General features: G+C 52.7%; 1 protein-coding gene across 1 annotated transcript in view; it reads right to left on the minus strand.

Annotated features, from left to right (window-relative positions):
• Nucleotides 1–15,609, minus strand: part of LOC138657334 (disintegrin and metalloproteinase domain-containing protein 33-like) — a 105,672-nt gene that overhangs the window by 32,075 nt on the left and 57,988 nt on the right. The window contains exon 3 of the mRNA XM_069745069.1: nucleotides 14,312–14,385. Coding sequence (XP_069601170.1) covers nucleotides 14,312–14,385 — 74 coding nt within the window. The remainder of the gene's footprint in view (nucleotides 1–14,311; nucleotides 14,386–15,609) is intronic.

A 15,609-nucleotide genomic window follows, 5' to 3' on the forward strand; every position in this document is an offset into this window, starting at 1 on the left:
AATCATAAATTAATTATGGGCTGATCCTTTTACTCTGATTGCGAATCCTAGAATACCCAGTGTGGGTACCAGGGCAGTCTTCCCGGCGGCCATTTGCTCTAGGTGCAGTTCCCTTACTGACCTGAGAGACAAAGGGGGCGCCGGAGAGCTGGGCCTGTGTAGTGACGTCACGGATTGGTGACGTGGTAGGAAGGGATAATCCTTCACAGTGGTGGCAGCGTACGTGGGATCAGAGTAATAGTGTGCGTGGGACTCCTACTCCCAGACACTAGAGACTACCAGCGGTATCTTTCACTGCTGGGGTCTTAAGGTCAGCCCAGCACTAGACGGTCAGAGTGTAGATATAATAAGTTGTGTGCAAGGTCGAGGTTACAGCTGTGTCAGTAACCAGAGGTTCCAAAGATGGCTGATGGCACCAGGAGCGCAGTGAGGGCGCAGGCCAGTGCTATGGCCTATGAGGAGGTGGTGGTGGACGGTACTGTTCCAGGCGAGGGGGAGCTCAGCCCAGACTCCCCAAGGAGCCAGCCACCCGTGCTTAGTCCGGCAAGGGACTACCCACCACCTACCCGCCCCAGCCTGTCCACATCAGCGGCCCTTGTTGCAGCGGCAGTGGCACGTCTCGAGGCGGGTAATGAAGACGCCTATATGAGACTCATGGCAGCTGCAGAGAAAGCAGCTGAGGCCGAGCGTGCAGAACGCCGTGAAGCAGAGGAGTGGGCAGAACGCCGTGAAGCAGAGGAGCGGGCAGAGAGAGCTGCTGAGCGGGCAGCGGAGCGCCAGCACCGACTGGAGATGGCTCAACGCGGGCTCCCGCTGGGCGCCCCAGCACCACCAGAGTCCAGGGCTTCCAAAGTCCGAGCCGAGGACTTCCCTCTGCTTGAGAAGGATGGAGACCTGGATTCCTTCTTGCTGGCCTTTGAAAGGACCTGCCTTCAACACCATCTGGCCCCGGATCAGTGGGCAAGATACCTGACCCCCCGTTTGAGGGGTAAGTCCCTGGAAGTTTTGGGGGACTTACCTGCCGGGGCGGAGCAGGACTACAGCAGCATCAAGCGGGCCCTGATCCAGCACTACAACCTCACCCCAGAGTCTTACCGCAACTCAGTCGAGGGGTTCAAGAGAGGCCTGGATGTCTTCCTGGAGCAGAACAATATTGTATCATACAATTATTAGGTTCTGTAGAAGGACGTAGATCTGGAGATTTATTAATTGATGGAATATAGGCTGAACTGGATGGACAAATGTCTTTTTTCGGCCTTACTAACTATGTTACTATGTTACTATGTAAGTTCCGGAGCCTGCAGCGGGGCCCAAAGGACACCTGGACCGACCACATGCGGGCGTTGCTGAGAGCTGCAGAGCACTGGACCTCGGGTCTAGCGCTCACCACCCGCCAGGAGGTCCAGGAACTGTTCGTCACGGAGCAGTTCTTGTGGAACTGCCCAGAGGACCTCCAGCAGTTCCTCCGTGACCGGAAACCGAAGGGGGCTTCTGCTACAGCCGCCCTGGCAGACGAGTATGCCAATAACAGGGCGCCTGAGCCGAAGAAGCCTGCCAGCAGCTCCTGGAGAGGGGGTAAGCCCAATCCTGCCCCTGTTTCCCCAGCCCCCAGAGTGCAAGGGGTGTACCCCCCTGCTGCCCTCTCCAGGCCAGGCGCAGAACCCAGACGTTGTCATCACTGCAACCAGCTGGGACACTTCAAGACCGCATGTCCCCAGCGTCTTAAGGCCCCATCCATGTCCCCGAAACCGTCCACTGTTTTATGTGTGGGAGGGGGTGGTGGGAGGTCCCTGGACAATTACCAACCCGTCACTATCGGCCGCTCAGCGGTCATGGGACTGCGGGACACAGGCGCTGAACGAACCCTGGTACGTCCTGAGGTGGTGTCCCCTCAAGACTTGGTGCCGGGGAGAACCCTTTCCGTCTCCGGAATTGGAGGCGTGGAACCGGCGCTGCCTGTCGCAAAGGTGTTTTTGGACTGGGGTGCCGGGAGGGGAGTACGGGAGGTGGGAGTAACGTCAAATATTCCTGCTAATGTATTACTTGGGACCGATTTGGGGCGGTTAGTGTCTCAGTATGTGGCCACTGAACCCCCAAGTTCGGCTCCCCAAGAATGTCATGACTCTACTGTGAATGTTGATGTGTTGAATGTGCCTCCAACAGTGGGGGAGGGAGTGAAACCTGAGGGTACTCCATGCACTGACACCACACACACGGGGCTCACGGGGAGGACAGGTGAGGAGACTGTAGGGGAGAGCTCAGAGGTGGAGGGAGGGGCTGCTACGGGCAGTGTAGGGCCCCTAAGAGAATCCAGCCTGCTGAGTCTAGGGCCCCTGCGGGAAGAGGAACAGGCCATGGGGGGAGGAGGCGCCCCGAGAGAGGAGCCACCAGGTAAGACCCTAGGGCAGGAGTTCCCCACACCCGGGATGTCAGGAGGGCAGGGAAGTCTGCCTGACCCGGCGACTTGGTCAGGAGCCGGGGGGAAGCAGGCGCTACCCGTGGGCACAGCGGTCGTGGCCGCTGTCACCAGGAGTGGGAGCGCCGGAGCCCAAGGAGCCTTGCAGAGGTCCGACGGCTTCACCCTCTCTGACCAAGTGGCTGCCGAGTCAGACAGCGGCCAGGAGACAGATCCCGGGGAGCTGACGGTGGATGTGGCGGTGTCGTCCATTCTTGCCACATTGAGTCAGGGATTTCAGGAAGCGTTGGAAGCTGATGCTAGCCTGAAAGCTCTTAAGGAGCAGGCGGCACAGCCTCCCGGGGAGTCAGACCGCGAGCGGGTGGTCTGGGACCAGGGACGGCTGTACCGGGTATCGGTCCAGCAGGGCTCACCGGAGGCGTGGCCCAGGGACCGACAGTTAGAGGCAGCCTCAGAGAGAGGAGGAGGGGGCAGAGACAGCCTCAGCGAGAGAGAGGAGGGGGCAGAGACGGCCTCAGAGAGAGAAGGAGGAGGAGGCAGAGACAGCCTCAGAGAGAGAGAGGAGGGGGCAGAGACAGCCTCAGAGAGAGAGAGGAGGGGGCAGAGACAGCCTCAGAGAGAGACAGAGGAGGAGGAAGAAACAGCCTCAGAGAGAGGGAGGAGGGGGCAGAGACAGCCTCAGAGAGAGAGAGGAGGGGGCAGAGACAGCCTCAGAGAGAGAAGGAGGAGGGGCAGAGACAGCCTCAGAGAGAGAGAGGAGGGGGCAGAGACAGCCTCAGAGAGAGACAGAGGAGGAGGAAGAAACAGCCTCAGAGAGAGGGAGGAGGGGGCAGAGACAGCCTCAGAGAGAGAAGGAAGTGGGGGCAGAGACAGCCTCAGGGAGAGAGAGGAGGGGGCAGAGACAGCCTCAGAGAGAGACGGAGGAGGAGGGGGCAGAGACAGCCTCAGAGAGAGAGAGGAGGGGGCAGAGACAGCCTCAGAGAGAGAAGGAGGAGGAGGGGGCAGAGACAGCCTCAGAGAGAGACAGAGGAGGAGGCGGAGACCGCCTCAGGAAGAGAGGGGAGGAGGCAGAGACAGCCTCAGAGAGAGAAGGAGGAGGGGGCAGAGACAGCCTCAGAGAGAGAGAGGAGGGGGCAGAGACAGCCTCAGAGAGAGAAGGAGGAGGGGCAGAGACAGCCTCAGAGAGAGAGAGGAGGGGGCAGAGACAGCCTCAGAGAGAGACAGAGGAGGAGGAAGAAACAGCCTCAGAGAGAGGGAGGAGGGGGCAGAGACAGCCTCAGAGAGAGAAGGAAGAGGGGGCAGAGACAGCCTCAGGGAGAGAGAGGAGGGGGCAGAGACAGCCTCAGAGAGAGACGGAGGAGGAGGGGGCAGAGACAGCCTCAGAGAGAGACGGAGGAGGAGGCAGAGACAGCCTCAGAGAGAGAGAGGAGGGGGCAGAGACAGCCTCAGAGAGAGAAGGAGGAGGGGGCAGAGACAGCCTCAGAGAGAGAGGAGGGACAGAGTCAGCCTCAGAGAGGAGGAGGCAGAGACAGGCTCAGGGGGAGAGAGGCCGAGACCATAGTAATGCTGATGGGTTGTCCCGTCAAGGAGAAGATGCGGAAGGGTGCATGGGGGAACACAGGAATGTGATGCCCCCTAGCGCCCTCTAAAGCAGGGAGGTGTGATGAGGGAACAGCCGCCATCTTTGGACGGGCGTACTAACACAGATTGGCGTGACTCCATTTTGTCTCCTGGTCTCAGGTCGGCAGCAGGAGCGCTCCTGGCCCCCACCTTTTTCTAATGAATAAAGTTCCTATTAGTATGCTAACGGGCTGAGCTCAGTGTAAACTGTAGACGGTATTTTAAAAGCTCACTGAGGAAACCACGCCAGCAGGGGGGCTTGGAAATGCTTGGGGCTTAATTAAAACACGCATGCCAAGTGGCCACTGGATACACATCTATTATGGCAGCCCAGCCGAACCGTCTCCAACATGGAATTGTGAATTATGGACGCATTGTCCAAGGTACAGGCTCATAAAAAATATTCTCCTTGCCCTAAAGAAATTGTGCATCTAACAGTGCAACTCCCGTGGCGGTGGGAGGCATGAAACCCGAGATATAGAGATCAGCCTCCCACAGGGACCGAATGGGTCCAGGTTTGATCCCAGTACGACCGGCAGAACAAACCACAGGCGCTGGTACTGCCCGTGTGCTGATCCGATCATCCTGAGGGAAGTTATCCCATTTATTAGAAATTGGAATAAATCTTGCAGGGAGGCAGAGGGGGTGGAGATTGCTAAGCCCACCCAGCTGCAGGCAGGGGGGCTCAGCCAGGTATAAGAAGAAGCTGAGGTCACTGGGAGGGTCTCACTCCACAGAAGAAGACGATGAGGATTTCTTAAGGAACAGGGTATAGAAGAAAGGGAAAACTGAAACGTTCAATAAAATGTGGTCTCCATGGATTGCTATGGGATAGTAATGTGAAGTGTGGCTTATACGAATGGTTGAGGGATTAGATACTCTATTGTTTTAATGATGGTAGTAATTAACAAGATGAGCTGCTTTGTGGGGTGGGGGAGGGGGGCTTTGGGATCGAAGGGGGCTGTTTGAAGGGGGAGGGGGGAAATACTCTATATTGAAAATGTAAATGTAACATGTTAATTGCCTTGTTATTCTTAATAAAAATGTATTTGAATAAAAAAAGGAACAGGGTATGCCAGCCAGAGGGGGGAGCAAGCACATGCTTTCTGGGGGCTGCCCGGCAACTAAGTTTTTGGACCTGCGGAATGCTATGCCCCCCCGGCTTCCACAAGCGACCTTCAACCTGGTAAATTGACCTCCAGCTTTATACTTTTAAGCCTTGTATTATTATTGTTATATTGTACTCTGACTGTAACGCTTGATATATTGTGACTGTATATTTCTTGTAATTATCTAGTGCGCCCTTAAGGCAATTAAATCATAAATTAATTTTGGGCTGATCCTTTTACTCTGATTGCGAATCCTAGAATACCCAGTGTGGGTACCAGGGCAGTCTCCCCGGCGGCCATTTGCTCTAGGTGCAGTTCCCTTACTGACCTGAGAGACAAAGGGGGCGCCGGAGAGCTGGGCCTGTGTAGTGACGTCACGGATTGGTGACGTGGTAGGAAGGGGTAATCCTTCACAACCTCCATCATCAGTATCTGGTGACCTCTCGTCTCCTCCATCATCAGTATCTGGTGACCGCCCGTCTCCTCCATCATCAGTATCTGGTGACCGCCCGTCCCCTCCATCATCAGTATCTGGTGACCGCCCATCTCCTCCATCATCAGTATCTGGTGACCACCCGTCTTCTTACTGTGCACACATTTTAGTGCATGTGTCAGACGGCGTCATATACACCGTGTGTAGACGCTAGACCCCATAGAGCGGCTCCAGTGACCCCCTCACTCGCCCCACCCGTCACGCAGGATTGCAGTGGGGTGAAGAGCTGACATTCTAAGTCCCATTGAAGTAGAATTGCCCAATTAACAGATGGGAAATTATGTATCATTGGGGGGTGAGGAAACCAATTAAGGTAGGAAGCGTTAACCATGAAAGTTCCCTGTGAAGCCAAGACTGCCTGATGTGAACAAACAAGGCAGGTGTCAATGAATGACACTGGAGGGGTCATGCAGAATCCCACCACTGTCACCAACTGTCCAAGATCACAGCCGGGGAGATCACGTAGATCCAACCACACTCTCTGCTGCCACCTATCATCTGGACATCCACCCACGCTCTCTGCTACCACCTATCATCTGGACATCCACCCACGCTCTCTGCTGCCACCTATCATCTGGACATCCACCCACGCTCTCTGCTGCCACCTATCATCTGGACATCCACCCACGCTCTCTGCTGCCACCTATCATCCAGACAATTACGCTATTGCCTGATGATTAACAATGGAGGCTGCGGCGGTTTCCATAAAGGCCGGTTATTGAGAAACGAACAGTGAGTGTATGGTTTTTACACCTCCGATTTCCACGCATGGAATATGTGTATACCCCGATACGGACACTGCTAACCCTACGATAACCCAAGAACTACTCGCTGCCACCACCAGTCATTTTTATACAGGCCACCCGATTTCCTGTTCTGGTAGCATATGGCTTCGGGGTACAGTTTACAGAACAAAAGGAACAGAACTATTCATTTTCATAGTTAATCCAGAATAATAGGCAGAGGTTATAAAAAAAATATACAAGAGATTTTACAAAGGGGACAAAACAATACAGCATATACAATTACATAAAATAAACAGGACCAACAAAAGAAACTTACTATGCTGATCTCAGAGATGATTCGGCTTGGCGAAGGAGGGCATTGCGATTGCAAACTTCAAGCGAAGGGGATCGTGAACATAGATCATAATTCGTCGTGACCTTTTATCAGCACCTGAGTTATACCCACAAACCTCCCCTTCATGACCTCTTGTGGGCCGGGATGTGGGATGCTCTCAGCCCTTCAAAATTTTATGAAATTCCCTATTTCCATCAAAACATTTACAATAGACAGTTGAACACCGGTGGAAAGTTATGAATATTGGGGTTTGTAATAATAATAATAATAATAATTTTTAGTTATATAGCGCCAATATATTCTGCAGCACTTTACAATTAAGCGGGGACATGGGTTTGTATAGATCTAATATTGATGACACATGGATTTTCAACTTCAGGACTAATTGGGGAAGAGCATACATATTTTCTCATTACTGTGACACCTGCCTATAAGCCCCAAATCAATAATGGTCAGATTGCTGGCATCAGCCATGTCATGTTTACATCTATGAAAAGGTAAAATACTGATGAAAAAAAAATATGGCAGTGATCTCAAAAGTCTGCAATCTTCAGAGGCAAAGATATCTGATAAGTGGGGAATGCCATAAAATCCAGAAGGGCTGAGAACATTCCACAACCCGGCCCACGTGAGCGCATTAATGGGGATGTGTGAGTGTAACTTAGGTGCTGATTAAAGGACAAAGCAAATTTTGATGTGTTCAATGCTAAGGAAGATACCTCCACTTCAACCAGATGTTTTCATTAGGATTGATTCCATCCGCTAGCTGAGCCATCTCTGTGACCAGCGTAGTAAGATTACCTGTTAATCCATTTTATTTTATGTAGCTGTATATGCTGCCTTTTGTAGATAAACACTGCCTATTGTTCTGGATTACATTTAACATTGAATATTCTGTTCCTTTTGTTCAGTAAACCACACCCCAAAGCTATATGCGTGCACAGGGCTGTAATCACACATCAGTGTCGGCACTATCTGATCATACACAGAACATCACACATTGAGTCATCCTCAGGAGCCGACGCGTTTCATCTCATGTATTGTACGTGCTCCCACCCTAACCGTTACAATTCAATAACGGGAACCGTAAATGCGGATTATTAGACATTCTGGATTACCGGGTGCCAGATTATTAGACATTCTGGATTACCGGGTGCCAGATTATTAGACATTCTGGATTACCGGGTGCCGGATTATTAGACATTCTGGATTACCAGATGACGGATTATTAGACATTCTGGATTACTGGGTGCCGGATTATTAGACATTCTGGATTACCAGATGACGGATTATTAGACATTCTGGATTACTGGGTGCCGGATTATTAGACATTCTGGATTACTGGGTGCTGGATTATTAGACATTCTGGATTACCGGGTGCCGGATTATTAGACATTCTGGATTACCAGATGCCGGATTATTAGACATTCTGGATTACCGGGTGCCGGATTATTAGATATTCTGGATTACAAGGTGCCGGATTATTAGACATTCTGGATTAACGGATGCCGGATTATTAGACATTCTGGATTACCAGGTGCCGGATTATTAGACATACTGGATTACCAGGTGCCGGATTATTAGACATTCTGGACTTATGCTCCCGCCCGCCCGCTCGGTGTTTTCTCTCTGTGTTGAGAACGTGTTGGATAAAACCCGAATCTGAAACTTTTCAATAAATAAACTCTGGTACAGAAAAGTGAGACCCAGACGGTGCTGAAGTGGCTGATAACTGCGAGTCAGTAGAACAATGATCCAGAGGAAATTTTATTTAATGAAAGTTCTGGAACTTTCTGGCAGACTTCAGGATCTGGAGACTTTTGTACTGTTTCTATAAACAGATAAAACGCAGACTCAGTCACTTCTTTTGTGGAAATAAATTGCTGACTTTTTACTATTTTATGACCGCTCTTACAGTAGAGAATCCACAGTGTTACTGCTCTTACAGTAGAGAATCCACAGTGTGACCCCTGTTACAGTAGAGAATCCACAGCGTGACCGCTCATACATTAGAGAACTTATAGTGTGACCTCTCTTACAGTAGAGAATCCACAGCGTGACCTCTCTTACAGTAGAGAATCCACAGCATGACCTCTTACAGTAGAGAATCCACAGCATGACCTCTCTTACAGTAGAGAATCCACAGTGTGACCGCTCTTACAGTAGAGAATCCACAGTGTTACCTCTCTTACAGTAGAGAATCCACAGTGTGATTGCTCTTACAGTAGAGAATCCAGTGTGACCGCTCTTACAGTAGAGAATCCACAGCGTGACCGCTCTTACAGTAAAGAATCCAGAGCGTGACCGCTCTTACAGTAGAGAATCCACAGCGTGACCGCTCTTACAGTAGAGACCTCTGCATTGTGGCCGCTCTTACAGTAGAGAATCCAGTGTGGCCGCTCTTACAGTATAGAATCCGCAGCGTGACTGCTCTTACAGTAGAGACCTCCACAGCGTGACTGCTCTTACAGTAGAGACCTCTGCAGTGTGGCCGCTCTTACAGTAGAGAATCCACAATGTGACCACTCTTACAGTATAGAATCCACAGTGTGGCTGCTCTTACAGTAGAGACCTAGTGTGACCGCTCTTACAGTAGAGACCTCTGCAGTGTGACCGCTATTATAGTAGAGACCTCTGTCCGCAGTGTGGCCGCTCTTACAGTAGAGACCTCTGTCCGCAGTGTGGCCGCTCTTACAGTAGAGACCTCCGTCTGCAGTGTGGCCGCTCTTACAGTAGAGACCTCTGTCCGCAGTGTGGCTGCTCTTACAGTAGAGACCTCCGCAGTGTGACTGCTCTTACAGTAGAGACCTCCGTCTGCAGTGTGAGCGCTCTTACAGTGGAGTATTATGTAGTGTTACATTAGATACATTGTTGCTCTGCGTTCCGCAGATGTTCCGCCCGTCTCTCGCCCTCTGTTACTTCCTCTCCCTGTTCTGTCTGGATCTCAGTCCACGTGAGCAAAGCTGATACTGATGAGTAAGACGGATCCATTACAGTTGGCTCAGGACAGAGAGGCCCTAACTGAATCCAGCTGCTGTGGGGGCAGGGAGACTAAGTGGGTCAGCTGTGTGCGCTGGGTTATATGGCCGCAGCTTCCTCCATTGTTTACCAGTGATGTATTGTTTTATTGTTACAATGTATCGTTTCCATTCTAGAGTCGACAGTGCACATTAGGTAAAGGTTCCAGAAACCAATCGATCACTACACCTAGTGGTTATGACATGTTCTCTAATGGCAGACGGCACTGAAAATGGTCGGTACCAGGAAAAGACTCAGGAGTGTGCGCCATGGTGCCAAAAAGAGGCTGAGAGTGTGCGCCATGGTGCGAAAAAGAGGCTGAGAGTGTGCGCCATGGTGCCAAAAAGAGGCTGAGAGTGTGCACCATGGTACCAAAAAGAGGCTGAGAGTGTGTGCCATGGTGCCAAAAAGAGGCTGAGAGTGTGCACCATGGTGCCAAAAAGAGGCTGAGAGTGTGCACCATGGTACCAAAAAAAGGCTGAGAGTGTGCGCCATGGTGCCAAAAAGAGGCTGAGAGTGTGCGCCATGGTACCAAAAAGAGGCTGAGAGTGTGCGCCATGGTACCAAAAAGAGGCTGAGAGTGTGCGCCATGGTACCAAAAAGAGGCTGAGAGTGTGCGCCATGGTGCCAAAAAGAGGCTGAGAGTGTGCGCCATGGTGCCAAAAAGAGGCTGAGAGTGTGCGCCATGGTACCAAAAAGAGGCTGAGAGTGTGCGCCATGGTGTCAAGAAAAGCCGGAGAGAGTGTGTGCCATGGTGCCGAGGAGAGCCTGAGAGAATGTGCGCCATGGTGCCAAGAAGAGCCTGAGAGAGTGCACTGTGGTGCCACGAAAAGCCTGAAGGAGTGTGGTAGTGGTGCAAAAGAGAGCCTAAGAGAGTATGCGCTGGTGGTGCAGAGAAGAGCCAGAGAAAGTGTGCGCCGAGGTGCCAAGAAGAGCTTGAGAGAGTGTGCGCCATGGTACCAAAAAGAGGCTGAGAGTGTGCGCCATGGTGCCAAAAAGAGGCTGAGAGTGTGCGCCATGGTGCCAAAAAGAGGCTGAGAGTGTGCACCATGGTACCAAAAAGAGGCTGAGAGTGTGCACCATGGTACCAAAAAGAGGCTGAGAGTGTGCGCCATGGTGCCAAAAAGAGGCTGAGAGTGTGCGCCATGGTACCAAAAAGAGGCTGAGAGTGTGCGCCATGGTACCAAAAAGAGGCTGAGAGTGTGCGCCATGGTGTCAAGAAAAGCCGGAGAGAGTGTGTGCCATGGTGCCGAGGAGAGCCTGAGAGAATGTGCGCCATGGTGCCAAGAAGAGCCTGAGAAAGTGCACTGTGGTGCCACGAAAAGCCTGAAGGAGTGTGCTAGTGATGCAAAAGAGAGCCTGAGAGAGTATGCGCTGGTGGTGCAGAGAAGAGCCTGAGAAAGTGTGCGCCGAGGTGCCAAGAAGAGCTTGAGAGAGTGTGCGCCATGGTACCAAAAAGAGGCTGAGAGTGTGCGCCATGGTGCCAAAAAGAGGCTGAGAGTGTGCGCCATGGTACCAAAAAGAGGCTGAGAGTGTGCGCCATGGTACCAAAAAGAGGCTGAGAGTGTGCGCCATGGTACCAAAAAGAGGCTGAGAGTGTGCGCCATGGTACCAAAAAGAGGCTGAGAGTGTGCGCCATGGTACCAAAAAGAGGCTGAGAGTGTGCGCCATGGTACCAAAAAGAGGCTGAGAGTGTGCGCCATGGTACCAAAAAGAGGCTGAGAGTGTGCGCCATGGTACCAAAAAGAGGCTGAGAGTGTGCGCCATGGTATCAATAAGAGTAAGCATGTGCCCCGTGGAGCAAAAAAGAGACTGAGAGTGTGCTCCATGGTGTCAAGAAAAGCCGGAGAGAATGTGCGCCTTGGTACCAGGAAGTGCCTGAGAGAATGTGTGCCGTGGTGGCAAGAAGAGCCTGAGATAGTGTGCGCCGTGGTGCCAAGAAGAGGCTGAGAGTGTGCGCTGAGCTGCCAAGAAGAGCCTGAGATAGTGTGCGCCGTGGTACCAGGAAGTGCCTGAGAGTGTACACTGTGGTGCAAGGAAGGGGAGGCGTGTGCAACGTGGTGCCAAGAAGAGGCAGAGAGTGTGCTCCGTGTTGTGAAAAAGAGGCTGAGTGTTCTTCGTGGTGCCAAGAGCCTGAGAAAGTGTGCGCCGTGGTGCCAAGAAGAGCCTGAGAGCATGTTTGCCGTGGTGCCAAGAAGAGCCTGAGAGCGTGTTTGCCGTGGTGCCAAGAAGAGCCTAAGAGAGTGCACTGTGGTGCCAGTAAAAGCCTGAAAGAGTGTGCTGGTGGTGCAGAAGAGAACCAGAGAGAGTGTGCACCGTGGTGCCGAGAAGAACGTGAGAGAGTGTGCGCCATGGTGCCAAGAAGAGCCTGAGAGAGTGTGCGCCGTGGTGCTGAGAAGAGCCTGAGAGAGAATGTGTGCTGTGGTGCAAAGAAGAGCCTTAGAGAATGTGCGCCGTGAATTCCAAGACGAGCCTGAGAGAATGTGCGCCGTGGTGCCAAGAAGAGCCTTCGAGAATGTGCACTGTGGTGCCAGGAAAAGCCTGAGAGAATGTGCACCGTGTTGCAGAAGAGAGCCTGAGAGAGTGTGCACCATGGTGCCGAGAAGAGCCTCAGAGAGTGGGCGCCATGGTGCCGAGGAGAGCCTGAGAGAGTGTGCGCCGTGGTGCCAAGAAGAGCCTGAGAGAGTGTGCGCCGTGGTGCTGAGAAGAGCCTGAGAGAGAATGTGTGCTGTGGTGCAAAGAAGAGCCTTAGAGAATGTGCGCCGTGAATTCCAAGACGAGCCTGAGAGAATGTGCGCCGTGGTGCCAAGAAGAGCCTTCGAGAATGTGCACTGTGGTGCCAGGAAAAGCCTGAGAGAATGTGCACCGTGTTGCAGAAGAGAGCCTGAGAGAGTGTGCACCATGGTGCCGAGAAGAGCCTCAGAGAGTGGGCGCCATGGTGCCGAGGAGAGCCTGAGAGAGTGTGCGCCGTGGTGCCAAGAAGAGCCTGAGAAAGTGTGCGCCGTGGTGCCAAGAAGAGCCTGAGAAAGTGTGCGCCGAGGTGCCAAGAAGAGCCTGAGAAAGTGTGCGCCATGGTGCCAAGAAGAGCCTGAGAGAGTGTGCGCCGTGGTGCCGTAAAGAGCCTGAGAGACTGTGCGCCGTGGTGCTGAGAAGAGCCTGAGAGAGTGAGCGCCGTGGTGCCAAGAAGAGCCTGAGAGTGTGCCGTGGTGCCGAGAAGAGCCTGAGAGAGTGTATGCCGTGGTGCTAAGAAGAGCTGGAGATTGTGCCGTGGTGACAGGAAGAACCTGAGAGAGTGTGCACTGTGGTGCCAAGAAGAGCTTGAGAGAGTGTGCGCCATGGTGCCGATTAGAGCCTGAGAGAGTGTGCGCCATGGTGTCGAGAAGAGCCTGAGCGAGTGTGCGCCATGGTGTCGAGAAGAGCCTGAGAGAGTGTGCGCCGTGGTACTGAGAAGAGCCTGAGAGAGTGTGCGCTGTGGTGCTGAGAAGAGCCTGAGAGAGTGTGCGCCATGGTGCCGAGAAGAGCCTGAGAGAGTGTGTGCCATGGTGACAGGAATAGCCTGAGAGAGTGTGTGCCATGGTGTCGAGAAGAGCCTGAGAGAGTGTGCGCCGTGGTGCTGAGAAGAGCCTGAGAGAGTGTGCGCCGTGGTGCTGAGAAGAGCCTGAGAGAGTGTGCGCCGTGGTGCTGAGAAGAGCCTGAGAGAGTGTGCGCCGTGGTACTGAGAAGAGCCTGAGAGAGTGTGAGCCGTGGTGCTGAGAAGAGCCTGAGAGAGTGTGCGCCATGGTGCCGAGAAGAGCCTGAGAGAGTGTGCGCCATGGTGCCGAGAAGAGCCTGAGAGAGTGTGCGCCGTGGTGCTGAGAAGAGCCTGAGAGAGTGTGCGCCGTGGTGCCAAGGAGAGCTTGAGAGAGTGTGTGCCATGGTGACAGGAAGAGCCTGAGAGAGTGTACGCCGTGGTGCCAGGAAGAGCCTGAGAGAGTGTGTACTGTGGTGCCGAGAAGAGTCTTAGAGAATTTGCGTCGTGGTGACAGGAAGAGTCTGAGAGAGTGCGTCGTGGTGCCGAGAAGAGCGTGAGAGAGTGTGCGCCATGGTGCCAAGAAGAGCCTGAGAGAGTGTGCGCCATGGTGCCAAGAAGAGCCTGAGAGAGTGTGATCAGTGGTGCCAAGAAGAGCCTGAGTGTGCGCTGTGGTGACAGGAAGAGCCTGAGAGTGTGCGTCGTGGCACCAGGTAGAACCTCGGGGGTGTGCTGTAATGCTGTAATGCCGCAGTGTTGCCCTCCAGGCCTGACGGGAGAGACAGATGGCGGCTGATTGCAGAGAGCGGTTTGTGCCTGTAGAAGGTTCGGCGCCTGCGTCCACATGTGGTGCCATATTGAGCCTCCGCTTTCATTGCCCAGATCTGATTTTTTGCTGCAGCCGCTGATGGTGGAGAGGGGCCCTGTGAATATTCCGCTTTGGGGCTCATTCTTCTGGTTTCATTCCCGGGTGAAACAAAGGATCAATCAACAGCAAAAGCGAAACATAATAACAGATACAATAAATACGATTCACAGGGGGATAAAGAGGAGACGCCGACACTCACTGGTTCCTCTTCACCTCCAGGATGAGATGTCGTCCTCCTGACGTCACCGCGATCTCCCCGCCAGCGGGATCCACCTGAAGAGACACAATCATTAATATCAGCGGCACCATCATGTCCTGACCACAAGGGGCGCTAGGTGGCATCTGAACTCCATCTCCTGTATGTGATGAGTCTGCTCTGTGGAGAGAAGTCAGAGGCCTCTGCCATAAAAAATGCCCTCCTTCCCCAGTAGTCACAGCAGCACCTCCTTCCCCCAGTAGTCACAGCAGCTCCTCCTTCTCCCAGTAGTCACAGCACCACCTCCTTCTCCCAGTAGTCACAGCAGCACCTCCTTCTCCCAGTAGTCACAGCAGCACCTCCTTCCCCCAGTAGTCACAGCAGCACCTCCTTCTCCCAGTAGTCACAGCAGCACCTCCTTCCCCCAGTAGTCACAGCAGCTCCTCCTTCTTCCAGCAAACAGAGCAGCACCTCCTTCTCCCAGTAGTCACAGCAGCACCTCCTTCTCCCAGTAGTCACAGCAGCTCCTCCTTCTCCCAGCAGACAGAGCAACATAACATAACATAGTTAGTAAGGCCGAAAAAAGACATTTGTCCATCCAGTTCAGCCTATATTCCATCATAATAAATCCCCAGATTTACGTCCTTCTACAGAACCTAATTGTATGATACAATATTGTTCTGCTCCAGGAAGACATCCAGGCCTCTCTTGAACCCCTCGACTGAGTTCGCCATCACCACCTCCTCAGGCAAGCAATTCCAGATTCTCACTGCCCTAACAGTAAAGAATCCTCTTCTATGTTGGTGGAAAAACCTTCTCTCCTCCAGACGCAAAGAATGCCCCCTTGTGCCTGTCACCTTCCTTGGTATAAACAGATCCTCAGCGAGATATTTGTATTGTCCCCTTATATACTTATACATGGTTATTAGATCGCCCCTCAGTCGTCTTTTTTCTAGACTAAATAATCCTAATTTCGCTAATATATCTGGGTATTGTAGTTCTCCCATCCCCTTTATTAATTTTGTTGCCCTCCTTCTCCCAGTAGTCACAGCAGCACCTCCTTCTCCCAGTAGTCACAGCAGTACCTACTTCCCCCAGCAGACTGAGCATGTATTCCCAGCAGTCTTGCTCCCAGCGACTGCCATTACCTGGGGCCTCTCTCACTCTTCACACTATCTCCTCCTCTCATCTTGTCGTAAAGAACCCGCCATCTCTGTGCCTCATTAGCACGGGCGCCGCGGATCTCCACTGTTCCAGCTTCCCATCCCAAAAACTGTACTGAAAGTAGCTGCAAAGTGAGG

This window comes from Ranitomeya imitator, chromosome 1 (assembly GCF_032444005.1).
Source record: "Ranitomeya imitator isolate aRanImi1 chromosome 1, aRanImi1.pri, whole genome shotgun sequence".
Classification (NCBI taxonomy): domain Eukaryota; kingdom Metazoa; phylum Chordata; class Amphibia; order Anura; family Dendrobatidae; genus Ranitomeya; species Ranitomeya imitator.